Source organism: Mobula hypostoma, chromosome 1 (genome assembly GCF_963921235.1).
Source record: "Mobula hypostoma chromosome 1, sMobHyp1.1, whole genome shotgun sequence".
NCBI classification, from domain to species: Eukaryota; Metazoa; Chordata; class Chondrichthyes; order Myliobatiformes; family Myliobatidae; genus Mobula; species Mobula hypostoma.
In genome coordinates this window covers 222,316,685-222,331,028 of record NC_086097.1, presented here as the reverse complement: position 1 = coordinate 222,331,028, position 14,344 = coordinate 222,316,685, and the positions used below count along the sequence as shown (strand labels likewise).

The 14,344-nt window shown below is 40.6% G+C and overlaps 1 protein-coding gene across 1 annotated transcript in view; it reads right to left on the bottom strand.

Moving 5' to 3' along the window:
• LOC134355239 (potassium voltage-gated channel subfamily B member 2-like) overlaps positions 1-10,883 on the bottom strand; it is a 349,009-nt gene extending 338,126 nt beyond the window's left edge. The window contains exons 1-2 of the mRNA XM_063065032.1: positions 10,693-10,883; positions 9,945-10,533 (exon numbers count right to left, since the gene is read on the bottom strand). Of these exons, the coding sequence (XP_062921102.1) occupies positions 9,945-10,533; positions 10,693-10,706 (603 nt within the window). The 5' untranslated portion in view covers positions 10,707-10,883. The remainder of the gene's footprint in view (positions 1-9,944; positions 10,534-10,692) is intronic.
• Between the last annotated feature and the right edge of the window lie 3,461 nt (positions 10,884-14,344).

Sequence of the window (14,344 nt, the reverse complement as noted above, 5' to 3'; positions counted from 1 at the left end):
AAGTTGCATCTAATGGCAATACAGCAAAATTAGACCATAAGACCATAAGATATAGGAACAGAATTAGGCCAGTTGGCCCGTCAAGTCTGCTCTGCCATTTCATCATGCCTGATCCAATTTTCCTCTCAGCCCATATCTCCTGCCTTCTCCCCGTATCCCTTCATGCCCTGACCAATCAAGAATCTGTCAACCTCTGCCTTAAATATACATAAAGGCTTGGCCTCCACAGCTGCCTGTGGCAAAGAATTCCAAAGATTCACCATTCTCTGGCTAAAGAAATTCCTTATCTCCATTCTGAAAGACACCCCTCTATTCTGAGGCTGTGTCCTCTGGTCTTAAGACTCTCCCACCATAAGAAACATCCTCTCCACATCCACTCTATCAAGTCCTTTCACCATTCGATAGGTTTCAATGAAGCCGCCACTCATTCTTCCGAATTCTAGTGAATTACAGGCCCAGAGCCATCTAGCACTCTTCATATGACAAGCCATTCAATCCTGGAATCATCTTTATGACTCTCCAGTTTCAGCACATCCTTTCTAAGATAAGGAGGCAAACACTGCACACAGTACTCCAAGTTAGGCCTCACCAGTGCCTTATAAAGTCTCAACATTACATACTTGCTTTTATATTCTAGTACTCTTGAAAAGAATGCTAACATTGCATTTGCCTTCCTCATCATAGACTACTGCAAACTAACCTTTAGGGAACCTTACACAAGGGTTTCCAGGTCCCTTTATACCTCAGTTTTTTTGTATTTTCTCTCCGTTTAGAAAATAGTCAACCCTTTCATTTCATCTACCAAAGTGGATGACCATACACTTTCCAACACTGTATTCCATCTGCGATTTCTTTGCTTATTCTCCTAAACCATCTAAGTCCTTCTATAGCCTCCCTACTTCCTCAAAATTACCTGCCCCTCCACCCATCTTCATATCATTCTCAAACTTTGCAATAAAGCCATCAATTACATCATCCAAATCATTGACATATAATGTAAAAAAATCAGACCCAACACAGACACCTTTGGAAAACCACTAGTCACCAGCAGCCTGCCTAAAAAGGCAAACACGAGGAATTCTGCAGATGCTGGAAATTCGAGCAACACACATCAAAGTTGCTGGTGAACACAGCAGGCCAGGCAGCATCTCTAGGAAGAGGCCTGCATTCACCAGCAACTTTGATGTGTGCTGCCTAAAAAGGTTCACTTTATTCCCACCCTTTGCCCCCTGCCAATCAGCCACTGCTTTATCCATGCTAGAATCTCTCCAGTAATACCATAGGTTCATAGCTTGATAACCAGCCTCATATGTGGCACCTAGTCAAAGGCCTTTTTAAAACCCAAGTACAAACATCAAGTGAATCTCCTTTGTCTATCCTGCTTGTTATTTCTTCAAAGAATTCCAACAGATTTGTCAGCAAGATATTCCCTTAAGGAATCGGTGCTGACTATGGCCTAATTTATTATGTGCCTCCAAGTACCCTGAGCTCTCATCCTTAATAATTGACTCCAACATCTTCTCAACCACTGAGGTCAGACTAACTGGCCTATAGTTTCCTTTCTTCTGCCTCTCTCCCTTCTTGAAGAGTGGAGTAACATTTGCAACTTTCCAGTCTCCTGAAACCATTCCAGAATCTAGTGATTCTTGAAAGATCATTACTACTACTTCCACGATCTCTTCAGCCACCTCTTTCAGAACTCTGGGGTATACACCATCGAATCAAGGTGATTTACCTACCTCAGACATTTCAGTTCCTCAAGGATCTTCTCTCTATTTATGGTAACTTCACACATCATGACCTCTGACAGCTGGAACTTCCACCAAATTGCTAGTGTTTTCCACAGTGAAGACTGATGCAAAATATTTATTGTTTGTCCACCATTTTGTTGTCCACCATTACTACATATCCAGCATCACTTTCCAATGGTCCAATATCAACACTTCCCTCTCTTTCACACATTATGCTTCTGAAAAAACTTTTGGTATCCTCTTTAACATTATAGGCTAGCTTACTTTTATATTTCATCTTTACCTTCTTAATGACTTGTTAGTTGCCTTCTTTTGTTTTTAAATGCTTCCCAATCCTCTAACATCGTACTAATTTCTGCTCTATTATATGCCCTCTCTTTCGTTTTTATGTTGGTTTTGACTTCCCTTGTTAACCACGGTTGTATCATCTTTCCTTTAGAATACTTCTTTCTCTTTGCGATGTATATATCTTGTGCCTTCCGAATTGCTTCCAGAAATTCCAGCCATTATTGCTTTGCCGTTATCCCTGCCAGTGTTATTTTCCAATCAATTCTGGTCAATTTCTCTCTCATGTCTCTGTAATTCCCTTTACTCCACTGTAATACTGGTACATCTGATTTTAGCTTCTCCTTCTCAAATTTCAAGGTGAATTTGCTCATGACTATTGTAACCTTTTGGCATGCATCTTCTATCTTCCCTTGTAATTTGTAGGCCACATCTTTACTACTGTTTGGGGGTCTGTATACAACTACCATCAGGGTCTTTTTACTCTTGCAGTTCCTTACCTCTATCCACAATGATGAAACACCTTCCAATCTTATGTCACCTCTTTCTAAAGATTTGATTTCATTTCTTACCAACAGAGCAATGCAATACCTTTGCTTTCCTGCCTAACCTTTTGATACAGTGTGTATCCCTGGACATTAAGGACCCAGCTATAATCTTTCAGCCACGATTCAGCGACGCTTGCAATATCATACCTGCCAATCTGTAACTGTGCTGCAAATTCATCTATCGTATTCCGTATACTGCACATATTCAAACACAACACCTGTAGTCCTGTATTCATCCTTTACGATTTCGAAATTACCAGGCAACGGACTGTCTTTTACCATTACCTATATGTACAGGAGTGGAGGTCAAGAAGTTGGCCAGTGATTAAAATATAAAATGAAATTAGAATATTAAACAAGTAGAAACATTTTTTCATAAACATGGAGAAAGACTGGGGGATGTTAGTTTGCTGAGAATATGAAGGGCACGGAAGGTGGAATATTATATGGGAAAATATGAGCTCATCCACTTCGGCAAAAAAGAATACAATGTATCTTTCAAATATAGGGAGAGACCTCAATGTTCCTTGTACATAAATCATTGAACGTTAGCATGCAGATGAAGTAAGCAACTAGGAAGGCAAACAGTATAATGGCCTTTATTCCATGATGATCTAAGCATGAGGGTAAAGAGATCTTGTTCTTATTATGTAGAGTCCCTGTGCGACAGCAGCAATATTGTACCCCAGACCGGATTTCCTACTTAAGAAAGAATATGTATGATAGAGGAAGTAGAATGAAGTCCTTCAGATTGCAGGGATAATGAGTTTATTAAATAATGAGAGATTAAGTAGGCCCGGCCTGTAATCATTAGAATATCAACATACCTGTACACATTAAAGGAATCAAGGATTATATGGTAGTGCAAGAAGGTGGCACTAACATTGAACGATAACACAGATGAGGTGCTAAATAACCTAACTTTGCTTGTATGTGGGAGAGAAATTCGAGAGTTATAGACCAATTAACCAAATCAACTGTCAATATGACACTGGAATCCATTATCAAGAATGTGGAATTTAACACTGAGAAATTCATAATGGGCTGGATCAAACTTCAATGTACATAATGGCAATTCAATGCGTCACATTCTCTGCTCTGCTCTGTCTTTGGTATTCAATACATCTGTGTCAGAAGTAATACTATTCATACCTAAAAATTTTGAGGTGAAAGCCTAATGAAGCTTAAATTCAAAGGATTCATAGTATATTTATTATCAATGTATGCAGTATACAATATACAACTCTGAGATTCATCTTCTCCATAGACAGTCACAAAACAAAGAAGAACAATGGAACTCGTTCAAAGAAAAATAAATTAACACCCCCCCCACCATGTGCAAAAAAAATGCGCAAACGCCAACAAAAAAAATGAGCAAAAACACAGGATGTAAAACACACAGTCAAAAGGCATATTTCAGTTAAGTGAATGTTAGAAATACAAAATTAATTTGTAATAAACAGAATTGAACAATCTCACATCAATGAACCAGATCAAAGCTCTGTTGTTAAAAACTTGGCATCTACCTAGCCAAACAGAAAATTGTCTGGCCATGTCTTGTTCACAAAAAGCAGGGCAAATCTAACCCAGATATTTACTGCCCAGTCAGTCTGCTTTCAACCACAGTGATGGAAGCTGTTATAGACAATGCTATTAAATAATATTTATACTCTCTCCTACAAACTACTCACCAATCACCAGTTTGGACTTTGACGGGACCAATTACAGTGGCTCCAAACATGGACCACAAAACTAAATTCAGTTACGAGGTGAGAATGATTGCCTTTTACGTCAAGACAGCATTTAACCAAGTATAACATTAAAATATCCTGGTGAGATGAAATCTAGAGATAAGAAAAGTAAAATACTCCATTGGTTTGGAGTCACACCTCTCCCAACTTAATCGATTACCTTCTTTTTTTCCCAGAATGTCAGAAGTGGGGCTATTTGCTGATGATTGTACTATTTTCAATTCCATGTTCTATTCCTTAGCAAATGAAAACACAAAATACTCTGCAGATGCTGGGGTCAAAGCAATACTCACAACATGCTGGAGGAACTCAGCAGGTCGGGCAGCATCCATGGAAATGATCAGTCAACGTTTCGGGCCGGAGGGTTCCAGCCCGAAATGTTGACTGATCATTTCCACTGATGCTGCCCAACCTGCTGAGTTCCTCCAGCATGTTGCGTGCCTTAGCAAATGAAACTGCCTGTGTTCAACAAGACCTAGACAACATTCAGGCATGGGCTGAAAGTTGGCAAGTAATATTCATACTATGAAAATATCGATAACAATTATCACCAATATCAATCCTATCATCTTCCCTTGTTATTCAATGGTTTATCTCCAACTGTCAATATGCAATTGAACAGAAACTCATCTGAACCAGCCACATACCGTGCTGTGTAAAAGTCTTAGACACATGCAAAAAGGTTCTGTAAAGCGAAGATACTTTCAAAACAAATTTCCAATAGAGTGGTTTAAGAGATTATCACATATGAAATACATTACAGTTACTTATCTAGGCTACCTTGAACCACTTCCAAAACCTGCAAACTCTACCATCAAGATAGATAAGAACAAACACATGGGAACAACACAACTTACTTGGCCACATACTATTGGAAATATATTGTCATTGGTGCAGGTGCTGGAACTCCTTACTCAGCAGCCTTGTAAGCTTATCTTTGCCCATTGGTTCAAGGCAACAGCTCATCATCACTTGTCAAGGGTAATTAGATCAGGGAAAGGTAATTAAAGCTGATGACCAGCTCCTGTAAATAATTTTTCAAACATAATAAACTTTTGACAGTATTTACAAATACACTGGTCATTAGGTTCTACCACCTGGTCGCCATTTGTTCACCACTCTGTCTTCTGGTACATCCAAGGATTAAATGCCTTCAGTAAAATAAATTACACAGGCACCATAGGTGATAAATGTGAATGCAGGATTGCAATGATAGACAAGTGTGGAGAAACAGGATAGACAAAGAAGAATCAGTTGATGTTGTGTACTTGGATTTTCAGAAGGCCTTTGATAAGAAGCCACATGTGAGGTTGCTTAATGAGCCAATGGTATTATAGAAAAGATTCTAACATGGATAAAGCAGTGGCTGATTGGCAGGAGGCAAGGAGTGCCAACAAAGGTAGCCTATTCTCGCTGGCTGACAGTTACTACTAGTGTTCCACAGGGGTCTGCGTTGGGACCGATTCAATTTACGTTATGTGTTAATGATTTGGGTGATGGAATTGATGGCTTTGTTGGAAAGTTTGCAAACAATATGAAGAGATAGGTGGAGTGGCAGGTATTCTGAGGAAGTAGAGAGGCTCCAGAAGGATTTAGACAGATTAGAAGAATGGGCAAAGAAATGGCAGATGGAACACAGTGTTGGGAAGTGTGTGGTCATGCACTTTGGTAGAAAAATGAAAGGAGTGACTATTTTCTAAATGGAGAGAAGATACAAAAAACTAAGGTGAAAGGGACTGGGGAGTCCTTGTGCATGATTCCCTAAAAGTTAATTAAAAGGAGGCTACCCAGACGGAATATAAGGTGTTGTTCACCCAGACGGAATATAAGGTGTTGTTCCGTCTGGGTAGCCTCCAACCTGATGGCATGAACATCGACTTCTCTAACTTCCGCTAAGGCCCCACCTCCCCCTCGTACCCGATCTGTTACTTATTTTTATGCACACATTCTTTCTCTCACTCTCCTTTTTCTCCCTCGGTCCCTCTGAATATACCTCTTGCCCATCCTCTGGGTTCCCCCCCCTTGTCTTTCTTCCCGGACCTCTTGTCCCATGATCCTCTCGTATCCCCTTTTGCCTATCACCTGTCCAGCTCTTGGCTCTATCCCTCCCCTTCCTGTCTTCTCCTATCATTTTGGATCTCCCCCTCCCCCTCCAACTTTCAAATCCCTTACTCACTCTTCCTTCAGTTAGTCCTGCCGAAGGGTCTCGGCCTGAAACGTCGACTGCACCTCTTCCTACAGATGCTGCCCGGCCTGCTGCGTTCACCAGCAACTTTGATGTGTGTTGCTTGAATTTCCAGCATCTGCAGAATTCCTGTTGTTCATTACAACACATACAATTCTAAAGATAAATGCTGAAAAATTGTTTCTTCAAGCTGAAGAATCTAGCATCATGAAATTATCTCAGGAAAAGGGTTCAACCATTTATGACATTCGGCTGCAGGTTCCAGTGAGCGAAAATTTAAAAGTTGACGTTATTCTTTTTCTACATTGAAGGGAATCAAACGACAAGGAAATGGGCGGAAAAGCAGGCAAAGTTCAAAATCAGGCACAGTTTTACTGAATGGCAGAGCAAGCTCAAGGAAGTTACTCGTTTTCATATCTTTTGCCCTGTCAAATTATTTAAGTAATTTGAAGATGGAACAGACCTGATAAGTTAGCAGATGCAGCAACAAATCAGGGAAGGGTATTTGTAGAACAAATAACGGTGTCTAAGTTGGAGAGCAAGGAGGGCAGCTGAATGACAAACACTAATAGCAAATATAATGCCATGATATTAGAGAAATAAACTAAATAGCATAAGAATAATACAATTATCACAGGAGATTTGGAGATATTATTAGATATTTCAAAAATCAACTGTGTGGTGATATTAAATATAGCTACTTGAATTCTGGAATGCATTGAGTACTTCGTTCAACATCAAGGACCTCAAATATTATGAAGCAGTGCCACAAAAAGACAGCAAAATGAAAAGATTAAAAGATGAATTCCTCTTTCGTTCAGGAATTGAACATTATTTAATATGGGGAAGCCAAGGCTCAGAAGGTATTATTAATACGTTTAAGATTATTTTAGATAATACTACTACTGCACAGCTGCCTAATTGCTCCTGCCTGGGTTTGATCATGATCTTCTGTACTATATTTGAGGTGTTTATATGTTCTCCCTGTGGTTTCCTCTGGAAGCTAATGCATGATAAAGAAGAAGAAAAACGACGATCTGAAATGGTGGAAAATTAGTAAATACAGTAGTATAGAGGTTTTGATGTGATGGTTCATAAACACTAAAAATAAACATGCAGGTAAAACAGGCATTAATTGAAAATTAAATCAAAAATTGAATATAGCTCTTTTTTCAAGACAATTGGAGCACAGAAGAAAGTGTACAGAATATTGGCAAGATCATACTTGAATAATATATACTTTTGATCTCCATATTTGAAAAAGACAGTATTTGTTCTGGTGTCAGTGTAGTATATATTTACAACTGGCTTATATTTGTTGGAGGTTAGAGAAATAAGAACTGATCTTATTCTGGCATACAAGATTCTAGGAGAGACTGTTGTTTCTTCTGCCTGCAGAACAAGAGGATAAAGTATCACGATAAAAGGCTTCATCATTTAGAACTGAGAAAAGAAGAAATTTCTATATGCAGAAAAAATATTTGGAATTCTCTGCCTTAATAGGCAATGCAAACTAATTGAGCCTATTTCAAAAGTTAGTAAGAGTTTTGACACTAATGGAAACCAGAGGATATGGGGAATAATTGGAAAAATTATTGGAGGCACATGATCAACATTAATGCCTCCAAATTATGGAACTCATAGATCACATGACCTATTCCTCTTATTATTTCTTATGTTTCACACTCTCTTATTGATCAACATTACTGTGACCTGCATGAATGCATAATTGACATCACAACTTGGGTAGCAACTGTGCAATGCAATCAGGGGCTCCCAACCTGGGGCCCAAGGACCTCTTGGTTAGTGGTAGAAGTCCATGGCATAAACAAGAGGAACCCCTTTCATAAATAATAGGTTAGAAATATTAGCTGCAAAATAACCGTAGTTGTAGACTGCCAACCTGTATTTTTGAATCATCGAGTGGGACTTTCCACTTCAGCAAGAACAATATAGATTATAAATCCAGTGGGGTATCAATACAATTTTTTTTCGGCAGTAAGGTGGGCCTTCTGGGTACCTAATAAAGTTAGCCAGTTTTTGCCTGTGTGTTTTGACAAAGCAGATATCACCATCTGTGCTGCCAAAACATTTAAAAAAAACTGTCGGCAAATTGCTCATAGCCACCTTCTGTTGGCCATGACATATTATCAAGCAAGTAACATAATAGGAGTATTATCAAATGTAAATCACATCCTGAACCCACTGCTGGCAGACCACCAGTGTAATATACCCAGTATTGTAGAGAAGAAAGAATGCAACAACAGAACGGGGATAAGGATGACTTAACAGTGCAAAAACTGAGAAACCACTGGCAAATTTTATATAAAGAAATTAAGGCAAAGTTATATTATGAGCTGTAAACTGTTAGCAATGGTTTCCCCTGTGATTTCATCCCTGTTTACTTTCAAACCACCCACCCTTCATTCCATTGCCAGCTTTTAAATTAAGCGAAGAAAGCACACCTAACCACAGCAGCAAATTAGTCAGTACTCTTTATTTCCAGAATTGAACTTGAGTTCTTTTCATTAGCCATTCATTTCTTTCTTTGTTCAATGAGAAAAGGTGCTTCTAAGTGTTACAATGCCCATTTTAGCGAGCATACAATGAATGTTGAATTGTACCAAGATCGCCCAACATGTAATTATTTAGACGTTGCGTACAGTATTTTAATATGAATGATTAGCTAAGAAAATTGTTGTTTGCTTTTATGGACCAGGGTATAAGAAACCAAATAAACAAACATAGGAAATTACACAATGAAAACAGATAATAAAACGGCTTTCTAAGGACGAGGGCCAATTCATAACTCTCCCGATTTCGTCCTTACGCAAGGATGACAATTTCCAAGGTAAAACAAACGTTTAATCTTCTCGTCTTCATTCTATCAATCCGGTTTGTAATTACATCAGGTTCTGTAATTAGCACTGCAACGCACTTACAAGTGTACTGAAGTTTTAGCGCAATGTTAATGAAAGATATAGACGAATGAGTTGAATTGTAAACCACATAATTATATAAACATATCTTTGTTTCTTGCAATAATCAAAATAATCACACGAATCATTTCGGCATACTTTAACTTTTCTCGACTTCCACTGAAAAACTACGTAGTTTCCATTTAAAATATTAAATATTGCAACAACTCAAGTAGTATTTACAAGCCTTCAAATCACCATGACAACAGATTTCACCGCTGTTCCTACCATTCGCTTGCACCAACACTTTTCCTGGTACGAAATGGAAAATGGTTGAGAAGTTTATAACCGTTATAATGAGCAAAGAAAAAAATACTTCTCGATTAAAAAGAGTGAACTAAACTCTGCTTTATTTCATTCTAGGCTTAGCTGTATCTGCCTGCAAGTCTGCTGGCGGCAGGATCAAGCCGACCGCGTCTTCCTGGGGAATCCCATCAGCACCTTACCTTCGCGGCCACAGAGGAGCCGGGCTTTTCCAGCAGGTCCCACAACTTCTTCCTTTTGTTGGGGCAGCACGAGTTGTCAAACTCCTCGCCTTCCCGTTCCCTCATGGTTTCAGCCTCCCGCCTCAGCTCCTCGTTCATCTGCTCCTTTTTCTGGTGGTACCTGGCTTGGCAGCAGGACTCCAAGTAGATCTCGTCAATGCCCCAGTAGTCGAGTTCCTGGCCGAAGGACAGGGCGCACATCTCTTCCATCATGTGCAGTTTCCCAGTTCGGTAGAAATTCAAAATCGACGTGAAAGCCCCAGGGTGACGATCAAAAAAGTACTCGTTTTCATCGAGGTTATAATCATCGCAGGTCTCCAACAGGGATTCGTGGGTGTTGCAATCCCTCAGTTTCCCCAGACGAGTCCGGGGTAACCTTTCCAATGTCCTCCATAAGACTTCGTGGTTAAGTCCTCCAACGTTGATTTTAACCCTTCTGGAACAAGTCTTTCTCCTGATTATCTCCATGGGCTCCGGGGGAAGGGAAGCCGTGGATCGGGATGCTTTCTTAGCAATCCCCGTTGGGATCTTTTCTGCCATGGCAACTCGACTATTAAAAAAGAGAGCGATTTAAAAAAAACAAATACTAAATCAGTCAATTAAAGGAGTTTCCAGCTAGAATAAATCCAAAACAATAAATAAATACACAGAACACTTTAAAATAAACCCGTACAGGTCTTCACACAGGTCCTTCCATTATCGAACCTACATAGAAAACAACATGCGAGTAGCGGGTGTGCATTAATCTCCGACGCTGGCCAGTCACTTTCATTCAGCATTATCCCTTCGGCTGGCAGAACAACGTCAGGGCGGCGCCGCCTCTTGACAGACTGACTGACTGACTGGCGGGCGGGCGGGCGCTGGAGCCCGCACGAGCCGGCCCGGGGCACGGTAAACCGCCGCTCCCACGCTCTGCCCCGGGGACGCACATGCGCCGCCCGCCCCACCGGCAGGCTCCCGGAGCGCGTCGGGGCGGGTGTGTTTCGTGTGACGGCGAGGCGAAACCATGTGGCTCGTGGCAGGTCCTGGCTGAGCGTCGAGGAAGGGAGCCGTGCCTGGCTTTCGTTGGCGCCCGGGCGTCGGTGATGGCGATTTGCACTGGTTCTGAACTGACCGTGCACGATTGGCACAGTCGCCAAGCAGGGTGGACAAATTATAAAATATTAAAAGTAGCATGGTGTTTGTTATAATATCTTATATATACTGGTATACCCCAGCTGAGGTTTGCATCATACGAAATTTGCACAGAATAATCAGGCCAGGTCATTCTGCAACATTACTTTGTGCCTCATTCTTACAGGTTGTTGGTTTGTTGTTTAAATTTGCTTTTAACTTTTCTGTCACAGATCTTCCCTTTTATTATCTTTGCACGATTTTTCTGCAATTTAGATTTTGTTGCACTTCTGACTTACCATTTCTTATGAATGTTCATGAACCTTTGTTAAATTTTATTCCCTTTCAATTGATGTGGTTTTGCTCAATTTTGTCTGCATTTCAAAGTGTTATACTGCATTCATAGGTGGTTTAAGGGATCTGGCTTTAGACTTGAAGAACATCTCACTGAAGTATGAGATGGTGACTATTTGTGGATCATTTTATGACATACTAATTTGAGTCAGCAGTTCCTAGTGTGACTCAGACTTAAACATCCGATGTGGTCTCTTTCAGAAATATGTATAAAGTGATTTCAGTATCTGTGCACCATTCCATTTAGAAAATTACGGAGATAATTACACTACTCCTGTGGGATTATCTTCCTGACAACTTTTCTTACAGGAAAGATACTAACATGGAGAGAGCATTGGCTGATTTGCAGGAGAAAAAAGAGTGGGAATGGGGGAGCCTTTTCTGGTTGGCTGCTGGTAACCTAGTGGTGTTCCACAGGAGTCTGTGTTGGGACCACTTCCTTTTAAATTATATGCCAATGATTTAGAAGATGGAATTGATAGTTTTGTGGCCAAATTTGCAGACAATATGAAGATAAGTGGAGGGGCAGAGAGGCTGTAGAAGGACTTAGACAGATTAGGAGAATGAACAAAGAAATGTCAGTTGGAATAATGTCGGAAGATGTATGGTCATGCAATTTGGTGGACGAAATTAAAGTGTAGATTATTTTCTAATTCAGGGGTTCACAACCTTTTTTTATTGCCATGGACCCCTACCATTAACTGAGGGGTCTGTGAAGCTAGGTTGGGAACCCCTATTCTAAATGGAGAGAAGATTCAAAAATCTGAGGTGTAAAGGGACTTCTTGTGCAGGATTCCTCTGAAGGTTACTTTGCGGTTGATTTGGTGGTCAGAAAGGTAAATGCAATGTTAGCATCCATTTTGAGAGGGCTCACTTGGAGTATTGTGAACAGGTTTGGGCCCCTTATCTAAGAAAGGATGTGCTGACATTGGAGAGGGTTCACAAAAGTGATTCCAGGATTAAAAGGCGTGTCCTATGAGGAACGTTTGATGGCTCCGGGCTTCTACTCGCTGGAATTCAGAAGAATGAACGGTAACCTCATTGAAACCTATTGAATGTTGAAAGACCGTGATAGAGTAGTTTTCTACAGTGGAGGAGTCTAGGACCAGAGGACACAACTTCAGAATAGAGGGACGTCCTTTTTGAACAGCGATGAGGAATTTCCCTAGTCAGAGAGTGGTGAATCTGTGGAATTGATTGCCACGGGCGGCTGTGGAGGCCAAGTCATTGGGTATATTTAAGGCAGAGGTTGATAGATTCTTGATTAATCAGGTCATGAAGGGTTACTGGGAGAAGGCAAGAGATTGGGGCTGAGAAGGAAATGCATCAGCCATGATGAAGTAAAGGAACAGATTCAATGGGCCAATTGCCTAATTGTGCTCCTATATCTTATGGTCTTACAACAATGTTTTGATTGCACTGTATTGGACTGTGGGATCTCACTAAGCCTTACCCTGTGGTACCCACATCTAACCTGCTTTTCTGATGTCCCAAATTCATGATCACCTTAGTTAACACCCTTGAATACTGGGCTTCTAAATATCCAAGAATAATTTTTGATGAACAACAATCTTTTCACCTCCGTAGAGTTCGTTAAGAGCACCAGATTTCTTGGTGCTCACCTGACGGAGAATCTCACCTGGTCCCTCAACACCAGCCCCATAGCAAAGAAAGCCCAGCAGGTTTGTACTTTCTGCAAAGGCTGACAAAAGTCCATCTCCCACCCCCCATCCTCACCACATTCTACAGAGGTTGTATTGAGAGCATCCTGAGCAGCTGCATCACTGCCTGGTTCGGAAATTGCACCATCTCGGATCGCAAAACCCGGCAGCAGATAGAGAGGTCAGCTGAGAAGATCATTGGGGTCTCTCTTCCTGCCATTACAGACATTTACACCACATGCTGCATCCGTAAAGCAAGCAGCATTATGAAGGACCCCACGCACCCCTCATACAAACTCTTCTCCCTCTTGCCATCTGGCAAAAGGCACTGAAGCATTGGGGCTCTCACGACCAGACTATGTAACAGTTTCTTCCCCTAAGCCATCAGACCCCTCAATACCCAGAGCCTGGACTGACACCAACCTACTGCCCTCTACTGTGCCTATTGTCTTGTTTATTATTTATGGTAATGCCTGCACTGTTTTGTGCACTTTATGCAGTCTTGGGTAGGTCTGTAGTCTAGTTTTTGTGTTGTTTTACATAGTTCAATGTAGTTTTTGTATTGTTTCATGTAGCACCTTGGTCCTGAAAAACGTTGTCTCGTTTTTACTGTGTACTGTACCAGCAGTTACGGTCAAAATGACAATAAAAAGTGACTTGACTGGACTTGACTTAACTTTCTGCCCATCCAGACTTGCGGCCTCAGTTGTCTCTCCTTAGTCCTCAGTTTGAGACACAGTTTATCTATGAGGTCTGGAAAAGAAAAAGAAAAAACCTGTATGGATTCGACTAGCATTGCTCAAGGTCTTACCAGAGTTTTTAGCAGTAACTTCCAGAGAAACCAAGCAGCAATAATGGAATAAAATGGTAAGTTATATTTTGTGCCAGTTTGTCTGATCGGTAGTATTCCCTAAATTTTATGCTACAGGCTGCAAGAGTTTTTATCTTCCACTTTGTCATCTACTCTTGTATGAGATATTGACCAAGGCACTAAATATCATAGCCCATTAACAGTAGGAAGCAAGCTGAGGGAGCACAAGGAGTTGTACACATGGCAACCTGTGCTAAGGTTCAAAATGACATAATTTGCATTCATATCAGTCTGTGCGTTTCTCATCAGCAACCTGGAATTATTGCAAATAGAAAGAAAAATTCTACTCTTTCAGTGTTGCTTTCTCTTTTAACCATAGGAAATAGATTTTGCAGGTATATGCTGGTTTCTGACTGGCAGTT